The 25,587-nt window shown below is 41.9% G+C and overlaps 2 protein-coding genes across 2 annotated transcripts; one reads left to right on the top strand and one right to left on the bottom strand.

Annotated features, from left to right (window-relative positions):
• Positions 1–221: 221 nt before the first annotated feature.
• Positions 222–11,118, bottom strand: BAG1 (BAG cochaperone 1; the record flags this gene model as incomplete). Its single annotated transcript, XM_037151657.2, has 7 exons — positions 222–482; positions 944–1,006; positions 2,063–2,170; positions 4,507–4,620; positions 6,396–6,478; positions 8,965–9,093; positions 10,668–11,118. Coding segments are annotated over 7 exons (1,038 nt in total), but the record flags the coding sequence as incomplete, so codon positions are not given.
• Positions 11,116–24,906, top strand: CHMP5 (charged multivesicular body protein 5). The gene is made up of 8 exons (XM_037151601.2): positions 11,116–11,617; positions 12,472–12,576; positions 14,190–14,236; positions 16,888–16,981; positions 17,116–17,187; positions 19,631–19,739; positions 22,253–22,365; positions 24,192–24,906. The coding sequence occupies exons 1-8, from the start codon at positions 11,549–11,551 to the stop codon at positions 24,240–24,242; spliced, it is 660 nt and encodes a 219-aa protein (XP_037007496.1). The 5' UTR covers positions 11,116–11,548; the 3' UTR covers positions 24,243–24,906.
• Positions 24,907–25,587: the final 681 nt, after the last annotated feature.

Below are 25,587 nucleotides of genomic sequence, written 5' to 3'. Positions count from 1 at the left end.
TGCCTGTGGCTTTGCAGGGACACTTGGGAGGATCACAAGGGCAAAAAGTCCTCATGTATCTGAAGACCAAGGTGGCCTATAAAAACCCAAACTACCCCAGGACAAATGAAAGCACCCAAAGGTCAAAAGACCTGGAAGACTTGGGCCCTCCCCAGACAAGGTGAGCTGGTGGCCAGCACAGCCACACAGAGACAAAATGGGAAAACAGACAAGAGCTCTACTTAGGATTGTAAAGACAATACTTGTTCTTTGAGAACAGATGTAGGAGAAGGAAAACTGGCAACTGGCAAATGGACCCCAGCAACCCTGGAGAAATCAGGTAATTTCTGTTCCAGACGGGGCAGAGCTGGTGAAACTGTCTTCAAGGTAGAACGGCCTCTCTCTGCCTCACCTCACTTGGCCAGGGCCAAGTTTGTGGATTGCAGCCGCTCCGTCTCCTGGCAGATGTTCTGCTCCACTGTGTCACACTCAGCTAGGAATGCCTGAAAGATCCACGCATGACAGTGAGGGTCCACCCAGAGCTAGCCAACCCCAAGGCTCTGCTCAACCATTCTGGGAAACCTACGGGTGACTGACTCATGATAAAACAGGCTGTGCAGGGACGGCCTGGGCTCCAAAGTAAGGACAGGAGGAGGAGGGATGCATAGGACCAGGGTTTCTGACCAAGGCCCATAACCCCCAAAAGGGTGGTGACAACAGAAGTCTTGATGCTGCAACTATACCATTTCAGGAGGCACTGTACATATGAATGTGTCCACCCCATCTGCTTTCCAGTGATCTTCCTTCCCAATTAGTTTAAATTCTAATATTCTGGGTTTGTGTTGAAGGCTGAGTAACAACAACAACAACAAAAAAAGCCGCACACACTTCTATACCCTTCTTTGAACAGATCAACACAGTCACCAACATTTTACCCTTTGTAATGCTCTACCACAGAACTCACCTGAACCCTTTTCACCAAACCCTTCCTTTTCAGTCTACTGTCTTTGAAATTTTCTGGCAGAATCTATGGAAGAATAAGTTGACACATAAATAATTATCTTTGAAAATGACATAAGAACACACCAGAAATACCCAGAGTACACCAAATACAATAGGTCATAGGTCACCAGTGTGAATGAGACACACATTCTCAGGAATCATTTCTCTGAGCCTATATCCTCCACCACCCTTCCATGGCTCTTGGCCTTATAAAAGCTCCCTTTGTTCTCAGCGCCTGGGCCATAGAAACTGATCTTTAACATAGACTTTGCTCTTTCACTGTTTCCTATGTATGGATACAATGTTGTGGCCATACCATGAGTTCACTGTGGCAGGGAAAAGCACCTTCTGCATCTTCTTTACAACCTTCCTCAACCCCCATACCGAATCCCAAGCAGAATAGCTCACCCTCAAGAATGAGGCATCAGCCCTGGCTGGTGTGACTCAATGGATTGAGCACCAGCCTGCAAACCAAAGGGTCACCAGTTTGATGCCCAGTCAGGACACATGCCTGGGTTGTGGGCCAGGTCCCCAGTAGGGGGCACATGAGAGGCAACTACACATCAATGTTTCTTTCCCTCTCTTTTTCTACTCCCTTCCCCTCTGTCTAAAAAAAAAAAAAAAAAAAAAAGAATGAGGAATCAGGCCAGAAATATCATTATCATCAGTATCTGTAAAAGGGAACATGGCATCAATGATTCCCAACAGCCTCCCAAGAACTGGGTCTGATTGAATTCTGTACAGGTAATGAGCTAAGTGGAGTATCAGTAATGTATCAGAAAGTGAAGCCTGTGTTTCTCTGACCAAGAGACCATGGACCATTTGGAGCCCGGCTTCACGAGGACTGGGTGCTACTAGCACACATTAATAAAAATGACAAAAGCCCTGTGTTGGTGGGATGTAGGTGCCTAGAAATCAGGAACTGTCTTATCCTTCTATGCGTTCACCCCGAACCTAGCTGTGTCTGGCACATAGCAGGAGCTCCATATCCTCAGACAGTAAGGCTGTGTTACCAAAAGAGTAAAACTGACTAAAACATAGTCAAAGGAAACTCGTTTTTCTCAGGTAAATATTTACTCACCAGTGTGTCAATCTCCTCCAAGATCTTCATAAACTGCTCGATTGTGGCTTTTACTCTCTTATTGAGTTTGCAGAGAGCTTCAGCTTGCAAATCCGTGGCCAGAAAGCCCTGTGGAGAAATAATGTACTCTTGCAAGGGTTCCTTGAGGCCAATGGAAAACTCCAAGCTGAGGCACTGATGGAGCAGCCGCACCCTGAATCCACGTTCCCCACAACAGGCTGGGCCAGACCTCAGACCTACAACTTCATCTCTTGAGAAAAACTGGCCCTGGGTCCCCCCAAGCACTGTAATAGGCCCCTCTGTAATAACCTGTGAATGTCTCCTGAGCCCCAGCTCTGGTGAAGCCAGAAGAGTATACATACCTACAGGAGGCAGACATGGTAAGAGCACAGGGTTTAGAGTTTGATAGCCCTGGACTTGAATTCTGCTGCCATTTATTGGGTTGTGACCTTCAGTAAGTTACTTAACCTATTTGTGCCTCAGTATCCTCATTTTGAAAATGAAGATTATGATAGCCACACCCCATAGGGTTACTGTGGGGACTAAGGGGAATATACGCAGACCCTTAATATAATTCCTGACACAGACATGTGCTAACAAACGGCAGCACTTACATTATTTTTATTAAATGGTCTGGCTGTTTATTCACATTACTTGGTCAAATGACCAGTTAGCTAGTGACAGCAGGGATCTCTGGGGGTGTTTATCAAAGCTGACAGTTACGGATGCAAATATGACAACATGTAGTACACATTAGCCAGAAATGCCAACTCAAAGAATTTATTCTACAAAAAAAAAATCAGAAATAGTCAAAAAAGATCTATATCTAAGGATTTCAAAGAAGCATTACCCCAAATGGTAAAAGAACATTAAGTGATGAACAACAGAGAATTGGTTAGGTAATAAACCATGCTACATTCACATGTAATGAATGTTATGCAAGTTTTGAAAAGTATGATTATTTTTAATGAACAATTTACAAAGTGTGCGTAACAGCATACCAATTTTTTTTAAAGACAGAAAAATAGATTCCAGGTTTTAATATTGGCTGTCTTTGAGCTGGGGCACTACAGGTAATTTTTATTTTCTGTATTAATGCCCATATACTTACTTAAGCATTACATACAATCAGCATGTATAACTTTTGTAATTAAAACACAAGCATGCATCCATTAAAGTTATAAAATGATGCCAAAGACAAATGGTTTGGGACTGTTTCTAATCCTTACTGGTTTCAGTACTCCATCTCTAATATAAGAAATTGGCCCTGGCTGGTGTGGCTCAGTGGATTGAGAGCAAGCCTGGGAACCAAAGTGTTGCTAGTTCAATTCCCTGTCAGAGCACATGACTGGGTTGTGGGCCAGGTCCTCAGTAGGGGGGGTGTGAGAGGCAACCACACATTGATGTTTCTCTCCCTCTCTTTCTCCTTCCCTTCCCCCCTCTAAAAGTAAATAAATAATTTTTTTTAAAAGAAAAATTGAATTGGATGACTACTCCTCTAAGATCCAGTCAAGTTGGACCTTCTATGAAGGTCCAAAATGTTCTTTGCTTTGCTAAACATACTATATCAGCCTAGACCAGCAATTTTCAACCTTTTTTACATCATGGCACACATAAACTAATCACTATAATTCTGGCCCTGACCGGTGTGGCTCAGTTGGTTGGGCATTGTCCTGCAAAGCAAAGAGCCACCGGTGCAATCCCTGGTTGGGACACATGCCTAGGTTTTGGGTTTGGTCCCTGGTCAGGCATGTGAGAGGGGCAACCAATCAATATTTCTCTCCCCCTCTTTCTTCCTCCCTTCCCTGCTGTTAAATAAATAAATAAATGAAGATGAAAAACAAAATGAAATTCTGTAGTATACACCAAGAAATTTATTTTTTGTTAATCTGACCAAAAAATACGTATAATGTTGATTTATTCACACCTGACAGCTATTGTTGTGTTAGCTGTTGCCATTTTTTATTGGATAAGCTAAGGAAAAAGATGTCAGTGCCCCTGACTAAACAGTCAGACATTGCATGTTTTAAAAATTCTTGTGGCACACTGGTTGAAAACTGCTGGACTACTTGGAGAGAAGTTACCTATTCTATTTCATACAACACGTGATCCTGGCACAGCGGGTGCTCTCCCAGACGCACAAATGGATGCTGGCTGGGGTTTGGAAAGAACAGTGATAACACTTACAAAGCACTTAGCATGTCTCAGGCTCAAACTACATTATTTAATCATCACGACAACCCTAAAAGGGAGGAATCAACTTCTTTCCTTTTTATAGATGAGGAACTTGAGTCAAAGGTAGAGTTGCCCACACAGTGAGAGAAAGGGTAGAGCCAGGATCTGAACCCAAAGAGTCTGACTACAGAGCCTGCCCTTGTAACATACATTTGTATCTCCACAAATTTCTTAGAGAAGATAAATAGTCAAAGTCCACCAAGAGTTACCTGCTGGATTCCACTAAGCTCTTTATTCAACTCTTCCAGTTGGTTAGCTATCTTCTCCACAGACTTCTCCAAATCTTTCAACTTCTTTAGTTCAACTTCTTCCTCTGGACTGTTCTAAAATGTTTAAGAATAAAACAAACAAACAAATAAAACACAGCCCTGTCCAGTGTAGCTCAGTTTGTTGGGCATCATCCTACAAGGTAAAAGGTTGCTGGTTGGATTCCTGGTCAAGGCACATGCCTGGGTTGTGAGTTCGGTTCCCAATTAGGGACCTGAAAGAGGCAACTGTTTGATGTTCCTCTCACATATCAATGTTTCTTTCCTCCCTCTTTCCTCTCTCCCTCCCCCTCTCTCTAAAAATAAATTTAAAAAATCTTTTTAAAAAACAGAATGTTTAAGAAGAGTATCCTCTGTCAGGAAAAAAAAAAAACGTCTGGCCACAAACGGGCTAAACCACTCACCAAAACAAAAGTCTTAACTCTGTTGCTTCCTGGAAAACAAGTGATGGGATACATATTAGGTTTTCTATCTACAAAGACTAGACTAGAGAGAGGGTATGTACAAAGACTCCAGACTAGAGAATAGGTATTAGGTAAGTTTTTGGGCAAGACCCTGACAACTTGGATTCAGAGAATGGAGCCAGGCTCAACCTCAGCCTGGGGTTGATCATCAACAGCCAGTCTGATCCCTGGAGGGTGAATAACACCTGACCTGTGAAGAGTCCAGAATGGCTAGGTAGATGGAATTCTACTATTCCTTTACATAGAATTCCAAAATGCCATCCACCAACATGACAATAATGAATACTTTTACTGAGCATTCCCTCTATGCCAGGCACTATCCTGAGCACTTTACCAGTGTTACTGTTTTAAGCCTTACCAAAACCCAATGAGGTAGGTAGGTGCTTTGATGGTGAAATTGAGGTTATTATAACCTAAGGTCATAGAGCCAAAAAGAAACAGAGCTGAGACTGGAGTCAGATTTGGCTCTACATACGCCAGGACAGCTCCTAACAGGGGTCCTACAGCTTCTTCAACCTCAACATTTGGGTTCCACCATTGCCCATCACTATTCTCTCTGACCCTTGAGCAAGAAATCTAGACTATTTACCCTTCTCTTACCTAAACAATTGATAGTCAGGGCCAGCATCTTCCTGCTTTTTACTATTCCAAATTATTCGCATTCTTTTTTGTGGCTAAATTCAGAGAGCCAATCTCCTAGAAGTTCCAAGTCCGGACTACATTTTCTTTGCCTCTACTTTGCTAATCTCACCCTCTTCCCACTCTGGGTCAGCCACCTCACTCAAAGTAAGGGGACTTCATGTAACCAACAATTCCATTGGGTCACAATGCAGGACTGGCCAGGCCCTCTCTCATCACCCACGAGGCTATTGTCCTCACCTGTCACCAATTGGCTCTTTTTCTCCCTTAATTCTTTAGTCTAAACCTTTCTTTCCAGCCAGAGAGTTTTTTTCCCTTGTGGGAAACTTTAGAAAAAAGGTGGTTAAAGGGAGAGAGCCTAAAACCTATATTTACTTTTTAAATCTACAGATTAATTTTAACAAAATGTTCTCTTGCAAATCCCCTCCAAATGAGTAAGGCCTGTCTTAGGCACCTTTTAACCACACTGAGACTCCACCACCAACGCAAAAACTGTGCTACTGAGGCACAACTGTGCCTAACTGCAGAGCAAGAGCCCACACCGACAGAAGCCAGAGGGCATAAGAACAACAAAACTGGTGGCCCCACCAAACCAGTGGAGACTACATTTGTTCAGAGTGCTTCTCCAATGCAGAATCTGGGTCCCCAATTTTGCCTTCTACACAGAAATATGCAGAAAAGACCTCGGTCATTTGATTCGGTTGTATTCTGGTGGAAAAAGCAATTTACCTTTTTCCCAATTAACATGACCCGGCAACCATTTTGTAGTCCAAGTGCAGACAAAGGTGTCTCCATTTCCTTCAGAGATTTTCCTGAAGAGAAGAAAGTTATGCCAAGTTGTAACAATTGTACAACACTGAAAACAGATTTCAGGAAAGAGACAGACAAGTGTTTTCACTAATGAGAAGATGATAACTTGGTGTAAGGCTTTTAGAAGGGTCTTGACTCAGTAATTTCACTTCAGCTATTCTCCTAAACAAATAGCAGAACATGTGCCTGCAAAATAACTGTTATATATAATAATTTTCTTTGTTTAAAAAAATATTTGTTTACTTATTTTCAGAAAGGGGGGAAGGGAGGGGGAAAGAGAGGGAGAGAAACATCAATGTGTGAGAGAAATAAGAGACATACCCATCTGTTGCTCCCTACAGGCCACCAACTGGGGACCCGGCCTGCAACCCAGGCCCATGGCCTGACAGGGAACTGAACTGGTGACCTTCCAATCTGCAGACCAGCGCTCAATCTACGAGCCATACTGGCCAGTGCAAACACATAATTTTCAGTGTGACCTTATTCATTACAATAACAAACTGGAAAGAGCCAAAAATTCAGGAGTAGGGGCCTGATAAATTATACTTCAGAACAACAGAAGACTTTGTAGGCATTAAAGTTCATTTTTTCAGCAAACTTCAAGGCTACTCTAAACATTGATGACCCACTGTTTACTGGAAAAAAGGTTATAAAAACTGTATAATCAATATGACCGTAGTTTTGTCAACTAAAAACAAATTAAACGACAACAACACAACCCCAGAAACCACTGCCCTAGCTGGTGTGGCTCAGTCAGTTCTAGTGTCATCCTGTAACCAAAAGGTTGCAGGTTTGACTCCCACTCAGGGCACATACCTATGTTGTGGGTTCAATCCCCAGTCGGGGTGCCAATCCCCAGTTTGGGCGTGTATAGGAGACAACCAACTGATGCTTCTCTCTTGCATTGTTGTTTCTCTCTTTCCCTCTCTCCCTTCCTCTCTAAAAGAACTGAAAAAAAAAAAAAAGTCCTCACATGAGGATTAAAAAAACAACAACAAAAGCCCACAAACAAGAAGCTGCACTTCCAGATGCCAGAACAAACTAAAAAGCTGAACAGAAATACACTGAAATGTTATGAGGGGTTTTATCCAGGAGAACATTTTCTTTTTGTGTTTTCTCTATTTTGAAATGTGCTTTTATAATTTTAAATAAAACCTTTTTAAAATAAAAAAAAAGCACAACCCCCCACCCCCACCCAAAACAAGGAGTTACACTGTGAAGTATAAATAAAAATGCTTTCCATCACTAATTTTTTTTTTAATTTTATTTATCTTTAGAGGGGAAGGGAAGGAGAGAGGGAGAGAAGCATCAATGTATGGTTGCCTTTCGTGCGTCCCCTGCTGGGAACTGGCCTGCAGGGAACCGGCTTGCAACCCTAGTATGTGCCCTGACTGGGAATTGAACCGCGACTGTCTGGTTCGCAGGCCCGCACTCAATCCACTGAGCTACACCAGCCAGGCCATCACTAAGTACTTTATGATGGGCACTAAATGAGACAAATCTGGCCCCACCAGATACCAAAATAATGGGTTCCCATGGAATGGAAAGACAAACATGGGAGTATGGAGGGGACAGGTCCTGGCAGAAACTGGCATCACCCAGTGGGCCTTCACAGCTAGGCTCCTGGTAAGTTTGTTCATCCATCACCCTCTATGTCAGCACTATACGAAGCACTGGACACACAGTAGTATCTCTACCCACACAGAGTTTGTTATTCTAACAGAAAAATCAGATACTGAGCAACTCTGAAAACAATTATTTTAATAGTAATTTCAATATAAGTTATGCCAAAGTGGTAGTGAATGTACAATGGGAAGAGGATCTAACTCAGCCAGGGTAGACTGTGCTTCATCACAAATGTAAGATTTCTGCTCTATGAAGTCTTCTATTGTTCTAATGTACAGTTTATCTGGCCCCATTCCTTAATTTTTGGCTCTTCCCAGTTTCTTACTATTATGAATAAGGTTGCACTGAAAATTACTGTGTTTGCCCTGGCCAGTGTGCCTCAGTGAATTGAGCACTTGCCTGCGAACTGAAAGGTCGCTGGTTTGATTCCCTTTCCAGGCACCTGCCTGAGTTGCAGGCCAGGTCTCAAACTGGGGGCATATGAGAGGCAATTGATTGATTGTGATTGACTGTCTCTCTCACACATTGATATTTCTTAACCTCTCTTTCTCCCTTCCTTCCCCTCTCTAAAAATAAATAAAATCTTAAGAAAAGATTGAACACCTTTCCCCTAAAATTAAGAACGAGACAAGGGTATTTGCTTTAAGAAAAAAAAAAGGTAAGATTCTGCCACCCTCTTGTGGATTCAACTCTAATACCTGCCCAAATGTTTGACAGTATCCAGTACACAGTAAGTCCTCAATAAATATTTGCTGAAGAAATAAATAAATGAACAGCAAACAAGAATTATCCAATTTTGAGAACTGAGAGTTACTCAGTTCCTTTAGTCATAAGGGCTTAAAGCTGGAAGAGAAATGCCTACCCTTAAAGATGAGTTTCTGAAAAGGCAGTGGGACCCCAGTGGCCTCTTCAACAACCTGGGCCAGGTCTTGGACAGTTGGTTCACTACAGCCTTGCTGCGGGGTAACATGTAGGTCATACTTCTCATTGCCTGGGGAGAGAGAAAAGCATTTAACTAAGAAAACTCTTCCACATAAACCAATGTAAGCTGACACTTTATTATATATAAGTACAGAGCCTTCAGCCCTCAAGGTCCAGTTCTTATGCAACCTACTCCAAACAGCCCCTGACCCCATTTGCCCAGCTTAAGGATTTTTGTTTCCTCTATTATAATTAACAACATCAGTAATATCAGCTAACATTTAAGCACTTAACATGCACAAGAGGCTAACCAGGCTCATTTTATGCATTACCTTATTTAATTGTCAGAACAACTCTATGAAGTAGGTTCTATCTATTATTGCCCATTTCACAGATAAGCAAACTGTGAGTTCAGTCAAGACCTGTCTGTGGAGACCCAACTGTGGAGTCATAACTTGACCACGGATCTGATTCTAAAGTCCACCCTTTTTTTCCCAAAGATTTTATTTATTTATCTTTAGAGGGGAAGGGAGGGAGAGAGGAAAAGAAACATCAATGCACGGTTGCCACTTGCGTGTCCCCTGCTGGGAATTGGCCTGCAACCCAGGCATGTACCCTGACTGGGAATTGTACAGCGATCCTCTGGTTTGCAGGCCTGCGCTCAATCCACTGAGCTACACCAGCCAGGTCTAAAGTCCACCCTTTTAATCACAAGCCATCTGCCTCTGTGGCCTGACTGCCCTCTATTCTGTACTGTACTGACCTTTGTATCCTTTGCTATAATGGGCAAAGGACTGTTTTTTCCCTCCAGGTCTCTCCCACTGGGCACATCTGGGCACATACACAGTTGGTGATCGGTAAATAGGCAAACGAGTGAATAAACTCAAAAGAGCAAAAAATTTCTTTTTTGGAGCAGAGGTGCCAATTCTTTTCCAGGTGGGTAGTAAGGAGGTAGCCTGTTTACCATGTATTAGGTGAAGTCTTGAGCCTGCTCAACAGCCGTGAGGTTAATGGGACAGATGTTAACAACTCTAATTGACAGAGAACAAACCAGATGCCTACCAAGGAGACATCCCAAGGTCACTTAAAATTGCAGGATCTAAAATCTCCAGATTCTGAGGCCCTGGGGTTTCCCACTATTGGTCCTGAGGAAACCTCATGGGCTCAGCCCTCCGTTGAATTGCCATCATTTTGGTCTGTGTGAACTCCTACAGCAGGCAGAGCCAAAGTGTGCCCAGGGTGCATGCTTGGACCCACAGCTCACTCAAACAGTGTACATGGGTTCTGACTCGACATCCACATAGATGTCCGGACACACAGCAGTCATACGCATGGGCCAATACAAGCCTGACACAAAGACCCACAGTAACTGTGCAGGCACAGGTTTACATACACAACCAGGACTACGACGTGAAGTACGACATCGAAGAGCAAATAAATGACCTGAAACAAAATACTGCAGCCACAGAGAAAGGTGTGCTGACAGAGACCCACAAAAAACCCGTTCCGCGGACACGAACAAGAACCCACACTTCCGGACGCCAGGACAAACACTTGGACAAGCGCTTCCAGAGAACACGTGCCAAACCGCTAGACCCTGCCAGACTTTCGCGGCACGGAACCAACCCGGACACCCGTGCTCACTGTGGGTGACGGTCATGCTGAGTCCAGCTGTCGCCATTTCCTCACTCTGGGCCACCTCTTTGCTCTCGGTCACCTCTTCGCTCCCGACCACCTCTTCGCTTGGGGCCACCTCTTCGCTCTGGACCACCTCTTCGCTCCGGACTACCTCTTCGCTCCCGACTACCTCTTCGCTTCCGGCCGCCTCTTCGCTCTGGGCCGGGTGAAGTCGCACTTTTTTCTTCACCCGCGGCCTGCGAGCGCCGGCGGCGGCGCCCCTGGTGGATCTGACATGCCCCCTGGCCGCACTCCGGACGGAAGGCCGCTGAAAGGGAGGCGGACCGCGCTCGGCCGGGGGCACCGACTGACGCGACTCTCGGCCCTGCCGAGGGCCGCGCCGCCGGGGGCCCAGCCGCTCCCGGTCGCCTCTCGGTCTCCGCGCGCCTCCACGCTCCGCCAGACCCGCACTTGTTGCTCACCCAGCGGTGGGAGCTGAGTACCCTTCCCGGCAAACCCGCGGCGTTACTTCCCGGTCTCCCCCTGCTCCGGCCTACCGGCCACGCCCCTCGGATTCCACCCCGGCTTCTACCCCGCCCAATACCGGGGAAGCCGCCCCCGGGTCCCACCCACTCAGATGAGGCCCCGCCTTGCTGATTTGAAGCCACGCCTCCCTACCAACGAGCGTGGCCACACCCCACGCTGACTCTCTATCTAACACCACCAACCTCCTGGAGCTTTCCTTCCCTGGACAGCCGTGTTGAAAACCCGGAGAAAGGATCGGGAAACTCCAGTAAGCACAGTGCGTTTGCGCACTGGGAGCCGGAAGTCAAGGCGGAGGTGGAGGTTCTCTACTTCCGTTTGTGGTCTTCGCTCCAGTGTTTGGATTTTCTTCGCGGCCGGTCAAGATGAACCGAATCTTCGGGAAAGCGAAACCCAAGGCTCCGCCGCCCAGCCTGACTGACTGCATTGGCACGGTGCGCGCTTAACCACTTATTTAGGCTAGGAGCCTCTGAAACTCCTCATCCCACCTACTACCCCAGCTCCCGGCTCCTACTCCTCTACTCTATTCCTGGTCCTGGGCCCGGGCCCATTACACCCCGGTCCTTTTCACTCCACCTTCGTTCCTGCTACTCAGGTCATTCCTGACGCCACAAACCGGAGACCCCTGACCCATCACTGCCTTCCCTAACTGGCCCCCGACCCCTTCTGATGTCCACTGCCGCGCCCACTTGCTCTTTCCTTATCCCTTTAAACTAGCTAGCCGTAGGCCCATACATTGTTTCCACTTCGCCCAGCCCGACCCCTTACCCCTCTTTCATCCCTCCTCCTTCTCTCACTTTAGGACCCATATCCTAGGGTCCTAAATTAATTTAGGCTTGATATCCTAGGCTTGATATCCTAGGCTAACAAATCTGTGTCCGGACCCTGAATCTCAGTAACAGAATTCACAACCCTGGTGCTCCACATTAAGCCACCAGCATTAGATCTACAGCCCTACCCAGGGTCCACTGGACACTTACTCGTTTCACATACCTCCTGGTTGCGTCCCCAGCCTGACAGGTTTCTGATTCCAGAGAAATTGCAGCTTAGCCTAGTGAGTCTCAAATTATTTTTCTGCCCAAAAGTACTTGAAGGAGATCCTGGAATATCAGAATCGGGGGGGGGGTCCCCCAATGTTTCTGTAGGAATCCCACCCGCCTTGGGAATCACAGTTTTCTACCCTTCACCATGTAATCCTTTTCATTTTTCTTCCTCCATATTTTTCCCTTTGCTGCCCCTTATGTAAGTATATAGCTACAACTGCTTTTGATTCCCCCCCCCCCACCAGGTGGACAGCAGAGCAGAATCCATTGACAAGAAGATTTCTCGACTGGATGCTGAACTAGTGAAGTACAAGGATCAGATCAAGAAGATGAGAGAGGGTCCTGCAAAGGTAAGTAGTCAGCAGCTGCTGTGACAGCCTGACTTCAGCACCTGTGGGAGTAGGGGCTGGTATAGAAGGCAGCACTGTCTGGTAAGGAGAAAACCTACATGAGGGTGTATCCTTCAGGGAAGAGAGTTTGCAGCCAGATAAGAGAAGGAGACTGTGGTTTGACCTTTTAGAGAGAAGACACTGATCACATGTCCAAAAGCATGTATGTGGGAATTAGCATATTTTATTGAGAAAGTGGCAATCTGGAGAGAAGGGCAATGTTCAGGAATAATGAGTTGCCAGGCTGGTCATGTTAGTAGATAGGTGTAATAGCCTGATCAAGGAGTGGCATACTGGGAAAAAGAGTGCTAAATTAGGCATCTGGAGACCAGTGTTCTATATATTTATTTATAATTAATTAAAAAAAATTTTTTAGAAAGGGGAAGAAAGAGAAACATCAATTTGTTGTTCTATTTATTTATTTATTCATTCATTAGTTGATGTTTGTATGTACCCTGACCAAGGACTGAACCCACAACCTTGGTGTTTTGGGATGACACCCTAACCAACTGAACTGTACCTAGCTAGGGCCTGGAGACCAGTGTTCTATTAACACCTTCACTACCTACTAGCTATGCCTTGATAAAGTCACTTAGTTTCTTATTGTCCCTTTCTGTTGGGTAGAAACATAAGAGTACTGTATTAAAGTGCATGGACTGTGGATATGTACCTTCTTTGCTTCCATCTTTATAATTTATTAACTATTTGAGCTAGGGAAGTTACTTAGCATCACTGAACCTCAATTTTGCCATCTAAATGGGAATAAATCTACATTACAGTGTGAGGATTAAATGAGATAATTCATGTAATCTACAGAGTACTGTGTCTAGTACATAGAAACATTCAGTAAATGTTTGATATTATTATTGACTGTGAAGTAATATCTGCTTTAACTTCTTCAGTGAAGGAGACAAATAAAATGATTTATGGAGCAGTATAGAAAGGAAAGTGACAAGGGGCTTTTCTCGGCCATCTTAGTTGATGACTTGGAATGAAGAGTGACCAGAGGCAGAAAAGCTCATTTAGATTTGAGATGAAAGCCTGAACCATGGGGTAACCATGAAAATGACATGAATCAATATGAAAGTGAGTTCTGAAAATCAGTAACAAGATGACTGGTGAAGAGACAACAGAGAGAGGAAAGGAAAGGAGGATGTAAAGGTTCTCGACCTAGAAAAGTGAGAGATGGATAGGACTGTTGATAGTAATCTCTAAGGAGAGGGAAGGTTGAGGAGTTTGTGCATGTTGAGTTTGAGTGGTTAGCAGGATGTCCGAGTTGGGAATCTCCTAAGGGAAATGGATATAAAAAAATCAACACTGTTGGAGCTGGGGTGGAACTAATATGCTCCAGGAAAAAGGCAGGCAGTTCATACACTGAGATGTGGGATGCAAAGGTGGAGATGAGCTGAGGCTTAAAGACTGGGCTGGGGAGGTGAAGAACAATCCAGGAGCTACTATATCTGCTGCCTTGAAAAAGAGAGGACATAGATATGTACATTTTGGGATTTGGGAGATTTCTTTCACTATATGTATGTTTTCTAATTCTTTTCATTAAAATCTCTTTTTCTCCTCAGAATATGGTCAAGCAAAAAGCCTTGCGGGTATTAAAGCAAAAGCGGATGTAAGTTATAGGCATAATCTTTCTTTCACAGGTTTGACCAAAAGAGAAATGATCTTCCATTCTTCAGGTTTTTATACGATTTTATAAGCATTCTTCACTTAATTACAAGTTTTGTTTACATACATAGTGAGATGGGCTCCCCCCAAACCACCCCGTGCATTCAGCAACATCTGTTTAAGCAGAACTTTTGCTATGTTAGTGATGTTTGTACTTACGCAGTCCAGTTCAGTAGCTCTTATCCGTGGGTGGCTGTTGAGCACTGGAATTGTGGCTAGTATGACTAGGAATTGGAGCTTTAATTTTATTTAGTTTTAACAATTTAAGTTTAACCATATGTCGCTGGTGGCTTGTGTATTGGACTGCCCAGATCTATAGGGTTTGGTTTTACCATTATTTATTTTAATCAGAGTGTACCTTTTTAATTTTTGTTTGTAAAATTGGGAATCTTGAATATTTGTTTCCTCCCACCAGGAGATTTAAGGGTCCTTAATTTGTTTTAGGTGACCATATCTCAGTGTTAGAGCAGAAGCCAAATATTATGTTTGTTGCTTACCTTTGTGAGCTTCCAGCTGAAGGGACTTCTGCAGGGCTGTAGAGTTCAGATGTGATCAATTTCTAAGGAACCAGAAAGAATGTTGATACTGTCTCTTTCTCTATTTACGAAGTGACTTTTATAAGACATCAGATGCCATCTTACTCCTAGATTAGACAAAATTGGAAACAGAAATGGTAATGCCTCACGTGGTGGTAGTGTGGTCAAACTGTCGCCTCCTTAATCGGTAATATTGCAAGTTTTAGTAATTTTTTTTTTTTTTTTAAGAAAAGAATACAGCCCTGACCAGCATGGCTCAGTTGGTTGAGCAAAGTGAAAGATCACCAGTTTGTTTCCCAGTCAGGGACATGCCTGGGTTGAGACCCAGTCCTGAGTTGGGGCATGTGCAAGAGGCAACCAATTGATGTTTCTTTCACACATTGATGTTTTTTCCCTCTCTCCTTCCCTTCCTTCTCTCGAAAATAAACAAAATCTTTAAAATAAATAAATAAACACATGTTCATTGTGGAAACTTGGAAAATATATTAACATGAGTAGAAGAAAAGAAAACTTATCTAGATTCTTACTGTTGGGAATAACCACCTTTAAAACAATGAGTTCTTAACAGTGTCTTTTCTGTGCTTGAGCACGTGATGTATATGCACATGATTTTTATTTTTATGCACATGATTTTTAAGAAGGAAATAAATGGTGTGTGTGTACAGGTATCCTTTTCCACTTAACGTTATATCATGAGCATTTCTTTGCTCTTTTAAATATTCTTTGGAAACTATACTTTTTAATATTCCACCACCATTTGCCTGCACCATGATTGACCATTTTTCTCCTGGTTGGATAGTTAGATGGTTTCCAAATACTGTGTAAAGAATATAATGACGTCCCTGGCCTGGGTGGCTGACTTGGTTGGAACATCATCCGTGTTAACCAAAAGGTTGTTGTCAGGGCATTTACCTAGGTTGTGGGTTCAATCCTGGGTCTGGGTGTGTGGGGGAGGCAACCAGTTGATGTTGCTCTCACATTGATGTTTCTCTCCCTTCCTCTCTCTAAAAAGCAATGAAAAAATGTCCTTGGGTGAGTATAGAAAAAATAAAAGATTATTAATTAGTAAGTCTTTGAGATAGTGTTATACTTTGATATAAAACTTTATTTTATTAAAACATATTTTAAGTTCCAGACATCATATTAGATCAGATTAGTTACCTAATTATGGATACAAGATTAATAAAATATATGTCCTCAAGGAGTTCAGTCTCCTGAAAAAATAGTTTCACTTTATACATGAAGAACCTCTGCCCCAGAATTTAGTATAGGAAATAATGTAAAACATTATAAAGATACAAACACTGAGACTTTGTAGCAGTAAGTGTTATAATGTCAAATGGAAAATAGTGTTGTAACCAAAATATATACAAAAGAAAAAAACTGAAGGGCTACATCAAATGGTATTCGGTTAGAGCAGTGACTTCTGCCAGTGTGCCACAGAATTTCTTTTATCCTCATCCAAGGACATGCTTATTGATTTTAGCGAAAGGGGAAAGAAGGAAAGAAACATCAATGTGAGAGAGAAACATCTATTGGTTGCCTCTCTTACCCATCCAGACCAGGGCCTGAACCTGCAACCCATGCATGTGCTCCAACCGGGAATGGAACCTGTGACCTTTTGGTTTACAGGATAATATTCTAATCAACCAAGCCACACCAGCCAAGGCAGGAATTTTTTAAAACATGCAATACCTGTTTATTTAGTCAGTGCACTGACCTCTTTTCCCTTAGATTGTCAGATTAAAAAAAAGATAACAGCCAACACAATAGCTATCTGGTAAGAATGAAATAAAATTGTATCTTTTTTTTTGTCAGATCAGCAAAAATTGTATTTTTTGTTGTGCTGCAGAATATTAGTGATTAGTTTATTTGTGCCATGAGACAAAAAAAGGTTGAAAATTACTAGCTTAGTGATTGTTTTGGCCAGTTTTCCTGTATTTAATTTTAAAACTTTTTTTTTTTTTAAAGAAAATTCTCTTATTTAGTATTAGAGATACTTTCTTCTTGAGGATCTCAGTCTGGCTCACATTTGCCATTCTCGATTGACTCTCAAAAGGTACGAGCAGCAGCGGGACAATCTCGCCCAACAGTCATTTAACATGGAGCAAGCCAATTACACCATCCAGTCACTGAAGGACACCAAGACCACGGTACTTGCATAGCACCTCTTTGCATGATTTTATTTTACTTTTGTGTTCTTGTGCTCTTTCCCATGGTTTTTAAAAAGACAGTTTGACCAGCATGGTGCCTTCAGACATTGTGTTTTCTCTTAACCGTTTTTTAGGTTGATGCTATGAAACTGGGAGTAAAGGAGATGAAGAAAGCATACAAGCAAGTGAAAATTGACCAGATTGAGGTGAGACGTGTAATGGTTTCTGCAAGAGTGCACTGGTTTCTCAAAGAATCCAAATGAATGTGTATGTGAGCGGAAGGGCAGAGAAGAGGAATGGAATCTTGGGCACACCGTTTACTGATAAGTAACTTTGGGACACGGTACCAGAGGTATTGCTTTCCATGTTGCAGGGCTCCTAATACCACATATGGTTGTTAGGAAGATGGAATAAATGAGCTGGTGTATCTACACGCTCAATGCCTGGCACATAATTAACGCTGATAAATAAGCACCCGGTTTCCTGTTACTCCTAACTCAGTGACTTTGGAGTCTGTTTCCTCAATTGTAAGTAGTGACGTTGCTGCTTTTATCCTAGGATTGTCATGTTAAGTGAGCATATATATGTAGAGCACTTAAAACAGTTCCTGGTGTGAGGTTGGTCTTCTCTTCTAGTAATTCTCTAGATTTGTAATAATGTCATTAGGTCCTTAAAATTAGCATCTCTTTTAAGATTGCATTTTGACTGGGAGGTGAGCCCTAAGAGCACGGCTCTTCTCACCTCTCATGTGTCCAGCCCAGGTGGCAAGCAGAGGTACAGGGGAGGGAGTGATAACTGGTCAGACTTGAAGAGACTTTTCTGAAAATACAGTGGTGCCCTTTATGTCTACCACTTGAGTGGAACGTCTCTTTTTATATGAGTGCAGGAACTTGATTTTGTTCCCTATTGTATCCCCAGTGCCTTGAACAGTGCCTGGCCACAGAAAGAATGTGATGGTTCATGAACAAATGAGTGAGGGGCTATTAAAGGACATAAAGTAGTTCCATGCAATTCAAGAAGTATTGGTTGGGTACTTACTACATACCCAACATTTTACTGTCTCTGCAGAGGTATTCTCTGGCAGTGTCAGTCCTTCAGTCTTTTGTAAGAGTGAGGAGTGACAGCATTCTTCCTTCTTGCTGCTTTTCAGCATTCCTTCTTAACTGCCTGTGGCCATCCAGCTAATTCTTCACCAGTCTCTGCTTCCAAGGAATTAAGCTTAATGATATCTTCCAGGAGATTTTTCTGAGAAAAATGTTATCTGTGTGCTTATTTTATTTGTCTACTACTACTTGATAATAAAATATAATGAAATTGAATTTTATTTTTTGCTTTTAGGGTTCCTTGTCTTTTAATTGGAGCTATGTAACAAAATAGAAACTTTGGTTTTTCTGGGGGGGGTTTTGTGTATGTCTCTCCATCCTTCTCCTATGGTTGTCTGTTTCCCTGCCTAATTATCCTTTACTTGTCCTGTAATACGTCCACATGACAGGTGGAGAGCTTCTTTCTCTAACTCTTTTGGGGTTGTTTCTGCTACTGCTTCCTTTCTTACAAATGTAGGCAGTCTTTGGCTAACTCAAGAAGAGTCATTTACTTGTCTCAATTACTTCTCTTTCTCCATTAACTAGAAAAATGTTGATAATGTGACTGTTGCTTGATACAATGTTTCAGGTAAACTTTCTGTAATGACAGGGAGATAATGGGCATTTATTCTTGCAATAAGACTTTGGATTTCCATGAAGCACCTTAAATTCGAATACAAAATCACCAGTTTTGTCCCTCTTTATTTTTAAGTTTATATTTTTACCACCAAAAACAGGAGGAGAATTACATAGGTTGGTGACATTTATAGTTATTGTTAGGGAAATTTTTCAGACATGATTTTTAAATAATTCTTTAAGCTCACTTTCTTGTGCTTTTAAGTAGAAGGGACATGTAGGAGTTCCCTGAACTTGTCCATTGGAGGAGCCCCTATTCAGCTATTGACTAAAAATAGTCACTAGCCAAAGACTGGGGTAAAAGAGGGAACTAACAGTTGTTGAGAATTTACTATGGTTCTGCTTTTTTTTTTTTTTTTTTTAGATTTTATTTATTTATCTTTAGAGGGGAAGGGGGGAAGGAGAGAGGGAGAGAAACATCAATGTATGGTTGCCTTTCGTGCGTCTCCTGCTGAGAACTGGCCTGCTGGGAACCAGCCTGCAACCCAGGCATGTGCCCTGACTGGGAATCGAACCGCAGTCGTGTGGTTCACAGGCATGTGCTCAATCCACTGAGCTACACCAGCCAGGGCTGTTCTGTATTTTTTAAAAAGATTTTAGTTATTTATTTTCAGAGAGAGGTGAAAGGAGGGAGGAAGAGAGGGAGAGAAACATCAGTGTGAAAGAGAAGCATCAGTTGACTGCCTCTTGCACACCCCCAACCAGGGACCTGGTCCTCAACCCAGGCATGTGCCCTGACTGGGAATCGAACGGCGACCTTTCAGTTCACAGGCCAGTACTCAATCCACTAAGCCACACCAGCCAGGGCTGCATTTTTTTGTACATTATCTTTTTAAGAATTACTCCTTTCTAAGATTCAGAGGAAAGTAGGGACAAATGGTAGAGAACAGTGGTAAGAAATGAATAAAAATTTTATAATATATTTCTATAGGATTTACAAGACCAGCTAGAGGATATGATGGAAGATGCAAATGAAATCCAAGAAGCGCTGAGTCGTAGTTATGGCACCCCAGAGTTAGATGAAGATGACCTGGAAGCAGGTAAGTTATGGGGAAAACAATGGATATCTAGCTTTAGAGTCTGAAAGGAGCAGCTGCCTGGGACCTTTTTCCCAATTGGTAGAGAAAATTCCTGTGGGGGTTCCTTGAAAGAGAGTTTATGATGGTACAGTCTTTGGGAAGAAAGCTTGTGAGGCAGCCAAATTGAATTTACATATTCCACCAGTAATTCTGGGAGGGACAAGTTCTGAAGGAAGGTCTTTGCAACGGCCTCTGCAGACCCAGTGCTTGGTGTCTAAAAGCTGCCTTTACCTGCTCTTTTCCTTTTGATTTTATTCCCCATTTTGCCACTGGGAGTCCTCTACCTCAGAACAGCAGTGCAGTTCAAGAAATAGTAGTTGGCAAATACTTGCTGTGCATGTGCTATATGCCAGACACTGTTAGGTGCTGGGGATTCAGCACTGGAAAAAACATATATAACCCCTTCATTAATGAAGCTTCTAGAGCAAGGTAAGTAACTGCTTCTTTCAAGTAGTTAATTACAAGAGCACAAATGGTTGGAGAAGTATGGGGTACTATGAAGCACATAATTAGGGAATCTTAACATACAAGGTCTGTGTGGAAAAAGTCCAGCCATTGTTACTATAATGAGAACAGTTTGTGTGACATCTGTGTAACCTGGCAGCCGAGGAGAGTGGCCTGGAATGCACATGCGTGAACAATGACGACTTCACTGTATTAGTCAGTGAGGGTGGTAGATGCCATTGAGTAAGCATGTGGCTGATGCATTCAAAATGAGTGAGTAGATGGGGTTAGGCTGGGATGGGAGTAAAAGACAGAAAACTGTACTTGAAAAATAATTAAGTAAAAATTAAATAAAATAAATTTAAAAAAATGAGTGAGTAGAGCAATGAAGCTGCATCAGAGTTTTGCATGAAGCTTGAACATTCCTCTGCGGAAACTATTCAGGTGAATCAGAAGGCTGCAGCTATGGGCAGTGGGTGATTGGGCAACTTTATCACAACAACACGCCCATTTGTGCATCATGTCTTATGCAGAGTTGGCAAACCATCAAATCACCCAGGTGACTTGTCCCCCTACAGCCCAGATTTGGCGTCCTGTGACTTCTAATTAAAATCACCTTTGAAAGGGAAGAGATTTCGGACCATCAGTGAGATTCAGGAAAATAGGATGGGACAGCTGATGACAACTGGGAGGACCGTGTGAGGTCCCCAGGTGCCTACTTTGAAAGCTACTGAGGCACCATGGTCCTATATACAGTGTTTTTGTATCTTGTATCTTCAATAAGTGTTTTTATTTTTCACTTTACATGACTGGATACCTTCTGGACAGACCTAGTATTTGGGAGTGGGGGGCAGGCATGGGACTCAAAGGATGATTAGGAGTTAGGAAAAAAATGAGAAGGGTTGTTGGGTTGCCTCAGTGAGAGTTGTTTAGAAAATATTCATGCAAAAGAGATGATGGTGTCTGAGACTAAGGTTGTGGTAGCAGAAACAGAGATAAGTGAACAGATTGAAGACATTTTGCCCTGGCTGATGTGGCTCAGTTGGTTGGATTGTCATCCTGTAAACTGAAAGGTCTCAGGTTCAATTCCCAGTTATGGCACATGGCTGGGTTGTGGGTTTTTTCCCCAGTTGGGGTGTGAACAAGAGGCAATTATCAATGTTCCTCTCCCTGTCTCTCTCCCTCCCTCCCTTTCCCACTCTCTAAAATCAATAAGCATGTCCTAGGGTGAGGATTAAAAAAAAAAAAGATGAAGACATTTTAGGAGGTTGAGTGGACAGACTTAGTAATTGATTGGATATGGAGGGAGAGGGAGGTATCAGGGATGTCTTGTCAGTTTCTAGCATGAGTAACTGGGTAGATGGCAGAACCACTACACTGGATGTTCTGTCCCATGATACCCTTGTAACATTACTGTTGCTCCATTTCTCTCTCTATTTTCTGTTTTTGTCTAGAACCTCCTTCCCACTCATTTCTTTATTTATTTTCCATCTAGAATTTCTCCTAATAAGTCTCTGCCTGCTATTGTCTTTCCTCCTGATCACTTTCTACTCATTTTACCTTGGAATTTTTTTTAGAGGCCTGACTTCGTGTATTGGTCACTCTGTGTACCACAATTTCTGCCTACTTTCATTGTCTTCTTTCAAGTTCATCAATAAATGAGAGAGAATTTTTTACATTCATTGTCAGGATTTTCTAATTTGAATTGGCCAGCTGATAACTCCAGAGTTGTCTTGTGAAGACTGGGGCCTTATAAATCCATAGGGAATAATTTGTTTGTTTGTTTGTTTTATTTTGACTTTGATTTTTCATAGATTTTACCACATTAGTTCCCTTGAAAATTGCTTATAATGCTAATCTTTTATTTTGTTTTTTGGTTTTTTTTTAATCTTTTATTTTGAAAATAGAAATTAATAATCCCTTACCCTTTGTTTTCAAACATTCATATTGTAAGTAATTGGGCTTTCTTAACATGAGCTGCTAGTTTTTTTGTTTACATATTTTTGAAATGTTGACTATTTCAATTTCAGAGTTGGATGCATTGGGTGATGAGCTTCTGGCTGATGAAGACAGTTCTTACTTGGATGAAGCAGCATCTGCACCTGCAATTCCAGAAGGTGTTCCCACTGACACAAAGAATAAGGTGAAAGCTTTTTCTGTTTATATTTCCTATGCAAATTATAAAGGTTTATGCTTGACCACCAGTCTAGGAATCTAAATGGTACTCCTAAGGTAGAACAAGGAAAGACTGCCTTAGTCATTATTTGGGGTACCCTTGAAAGCCCAGTTTTCCTGCATCAGAGTATGAACAGGCTGTGTAAATAGTGTCATGGATATGCAGGAATGTTTTTATACAATGACAGTTTGTATAATATTACAAATTAACCTTGTTGTGAACTTGCACTGAGTGCCAGTTATAGGTTTTAGACATTTCCAGGGAAACCATCAGCAACACATGCAGGAACCGTGATTGGCAGCGGTATAAAAGGTTCTACTCTTCAGCCACACCGGTTAATTGTAGGGTGGATGTTATAAATTAGGGATTAACAATTTTAAGTATAAAACTTCATGTAGAAAGATTCTAATTCAATACAGTAAAAGGAGCAGGACACCTGGGTTTAAGTCTCTGCAGTTGACTGCGAAACCTTGGCAAACCACTTAGCTTTTTTTGACTTTTGTGTTTCTTGCATCTGTAAAATACAGGTATGATCTCACATAATTGTTGTGTAGATCAAATTAGATCCTGTATAAAAAAGGTCTTTGCGAACTTAAAAGCCCTGTCCAAAGTGACATGATTATCATTATTATAAGTAGATAAAATTTTGTTGCATATGAAATTGTTTTCACTCCATCTTAGTTGCTGATACAGTGTGTCATTTTTTTTTGTTGCCACTGGACATTTACGGTCTTGGTGTTTGCCTTATCTCCCAACACACACATTGAGTGTGCATAATGTAGTTGACAGAGTTTGGGTGGGAGCCAGTCTTAGCTCTGCCTTTATTCACTATGTGACTTTGAGCAAGTTAGCAATTCATGTCTTCTCTCTGAATCTCATCAGTGTTTTTTCCTATAAAATGGGGCAGCAAAAAGTGATAAGTAGGTAATTTCTCAGGTCCTTTATAGCTGATTTTTAAAAATATTTATTTATTTTTAGAGATGGAAAGGGGAGGGAGAAAGAGAGGGAGAGAGACATCATTGTGGTTACTTCTTGCTTACCTTATACTGGAGACCTGGCCCACAACCCAGGCATGTGCCCTGACTGGGAATCGAACCGCCAACCCTTTGGTTCATAGGCTGGCACTCAGTCCACTGAGCCACACCAGCCAGGGCTATAGCTAATTTCTGTGAACGTTTATCCTCCCCTACTATACCCTTCCTGTCTGCCCTACACCTCTGGCCATTTCAAGGTTCTAGATGCATAGGGTACATTTTCTCAGCACATGTGAAATTTTTATTAATAGTACCATAGCCCACATTTTTAATTCCCTGGAGCATGTATGTTATGTCCACATTTAGAAGGTCACAAGTTCCTGACTTAAAGTGCTCTTGGGATACAATTTCTTAATTGATAGTGGTATGACTGCCTATAAGTTGGGGCACTGCTCCTTCAAGGATTTGGGAGGCTATAAAAGTTCACTTTCGAGAGCAGAGTGAAAATGGAAATCTGTAGGCAAGGACTACCACTCCCAGCCTCATTTTCCTCTTCCTAGATTTACACTAAAGTTTCTCTTTCTCTCTTACTCTTCATTTACCCTGCAATGATCACCCCTTTTGATCTCTTCCAGTTCTTTTCCAGGTTCATCACTTCCATCTTTATCTTTCATAAAAAAATCTCATTCTCATCTCCTGAGTGGGATTTTGATTTTCATTGATTAAACACTTGGAGATGAGTTTTAACTACTAAGTATTTGTAATCATTTTTTTATCAGTTGAAAAACATTGGCACTAAACATTGCTCCCTTTTTACAGGATGGAGTCCTGGTGGATGAATTCGGATTGCCACAGATCCCTGCTTCATAGACTTGCATCATTCAAGTACATGGTGTAAAATAAATTACTTATTCTGGGACTAGGAAATATTTATCTTTCCAAATTTGCCATAACAGATTAAGGTTTCTTTCCTTTCTTTAAAGGAAAAGTTAATTACAGTGATCTTTTTTTCCCATTAAGAGACTCAGTGTTTGGGGGATGCTTTCTTTATAATAAATTTTTATTCCTTTTCTCTTATGAAAGGCTAACTTACGCAAAAGTATTAGTAGGTGTATATGATTTTATTCCTTACTAATATTTTGAAATAAAATCAAGGAAATGGGAATCTTTAGATTTTATGATAGTATAACTCCACAATCTCAAATTGACCTGATAAATTGATAAGGCAGATGAGCTTACTGGGACTGTTCATATTATGATTCAAAATCGTTTTCTGTTGTGATATTATAGGTTGGCAAAGTGATGGTCTTTTTTGATGAGTTTTGTTGTGTCTTGTGAGTAATCATTACTGTGTCCAGTATGAAAATGGCATTATCACTATGTCCTGATATCATGAGTGGGTGTTTTAAGTCCGTGGTTCCCTCAGTATTACAGCCTGATCTGTAATCAGTACTGAATATTTCTTGATATTTAATGTATAAGACATTTATTTATATTCAATAAATATTTTTCAAAAGGATATAATTTTAATATCACTTCAGCCTAAAACCCCACTTCAGAAACCAAATTTAATATAATTTTAATGTTGATTCAGTCTAAAAACTTCACTAAAGAAAGAAATTTACCTGGTGGCTTTGTGGTATAGAAGAGCAAGAAACAATCCAGGCCTTGGCCCTGGGTCTGTCATTTAATAACTACTAAGTAGTCTCCTCACTTCTCTAAATTTCTGTTTCCTTATTGGCAAAATTGTGCAAGGGCTTCAGTCTTTTCTTGGGAGTACTACCACAAGTCCAAATTCCTGCCTGATTTTCAGGGTCTTTACATCCTCCTCTCCTCACTCAACCTCACAATGGCACATGCACCAGCCTTTCATGAGTCAGATCAATCAGTAAACATGTATTGAACACCAGCTCTGTAGAGTCTCTATTAACCCAGGGGATATCAAAAGCCAGCAGTTTCTCTCTTTAAAACTTCACTGTTATAGGTGGGAGTGAGACACATGTAACTTTCTCCTACCCCTACTAACCTCACTCTCCCAAGAAGCTGTCCAGTGGGAGCGAACATTATATTATTCATTATTACCTTCTTGAAGCCTTCCTTGACTTTCCTACAAGTTCTCACTCAGCCCTTTAAATATTTCTTCTATCGTAGATCCAGTCTTGGTATTTTTCACCCTTCATGCTCTCGAGATATCTCACACCCATGATTTTAACCA

Source organism: Artibeus jamaicensis, unplaced genomic scaffold, assembly GCF_021234435.1.
Source record: "Artibeus jamaicensis isolate MK-2021 breed Jamaican fruit bat unplaced genomic scaffold, CSHL_Jam_final scaffold_1964, whole genome shotgun sequence".
Taxonomy (NCBI): domain Eukaryota; kingdom Metazoa; phylum Chordata; class Mammalia; order Chiroptera; family Phyllostomidae; genus Artibeus; species Artibeus jamaicensis.
Note: the sequence above shows the minus strand (reverse complement) of the source record. Positions and strands in the feature narration are given on the sequence as shown.

What these genes read in the sequence shown, in the direction of transcription:
- CHMP5 (XM_037151601.2), top strand. Translation starts at nt 11,549, where the DNA reads ATGAACCGAATCTTCGGGAAAGCGAAACCCAAGGCTCCGCCGCCCAGC. An exon ending in TGAGAGAGGGTCCTGCAAAG is followed by an intron (nt 12,577 to 14,189) that starts GTAAGTAGTCAG and finishes TTTTCTCCTCAG; the next exon opens with AATATGGTCAAGCAAAAAGC. An exon ending in CCACTGACACAAAGAATAAG is followed by an intron (nt 22,366 to 24,191) that starts GTGAAAGCTTTT and finishes CCCTTTTTACAG; the next exon opens with GATGGAGTCCTGGTGGATGA.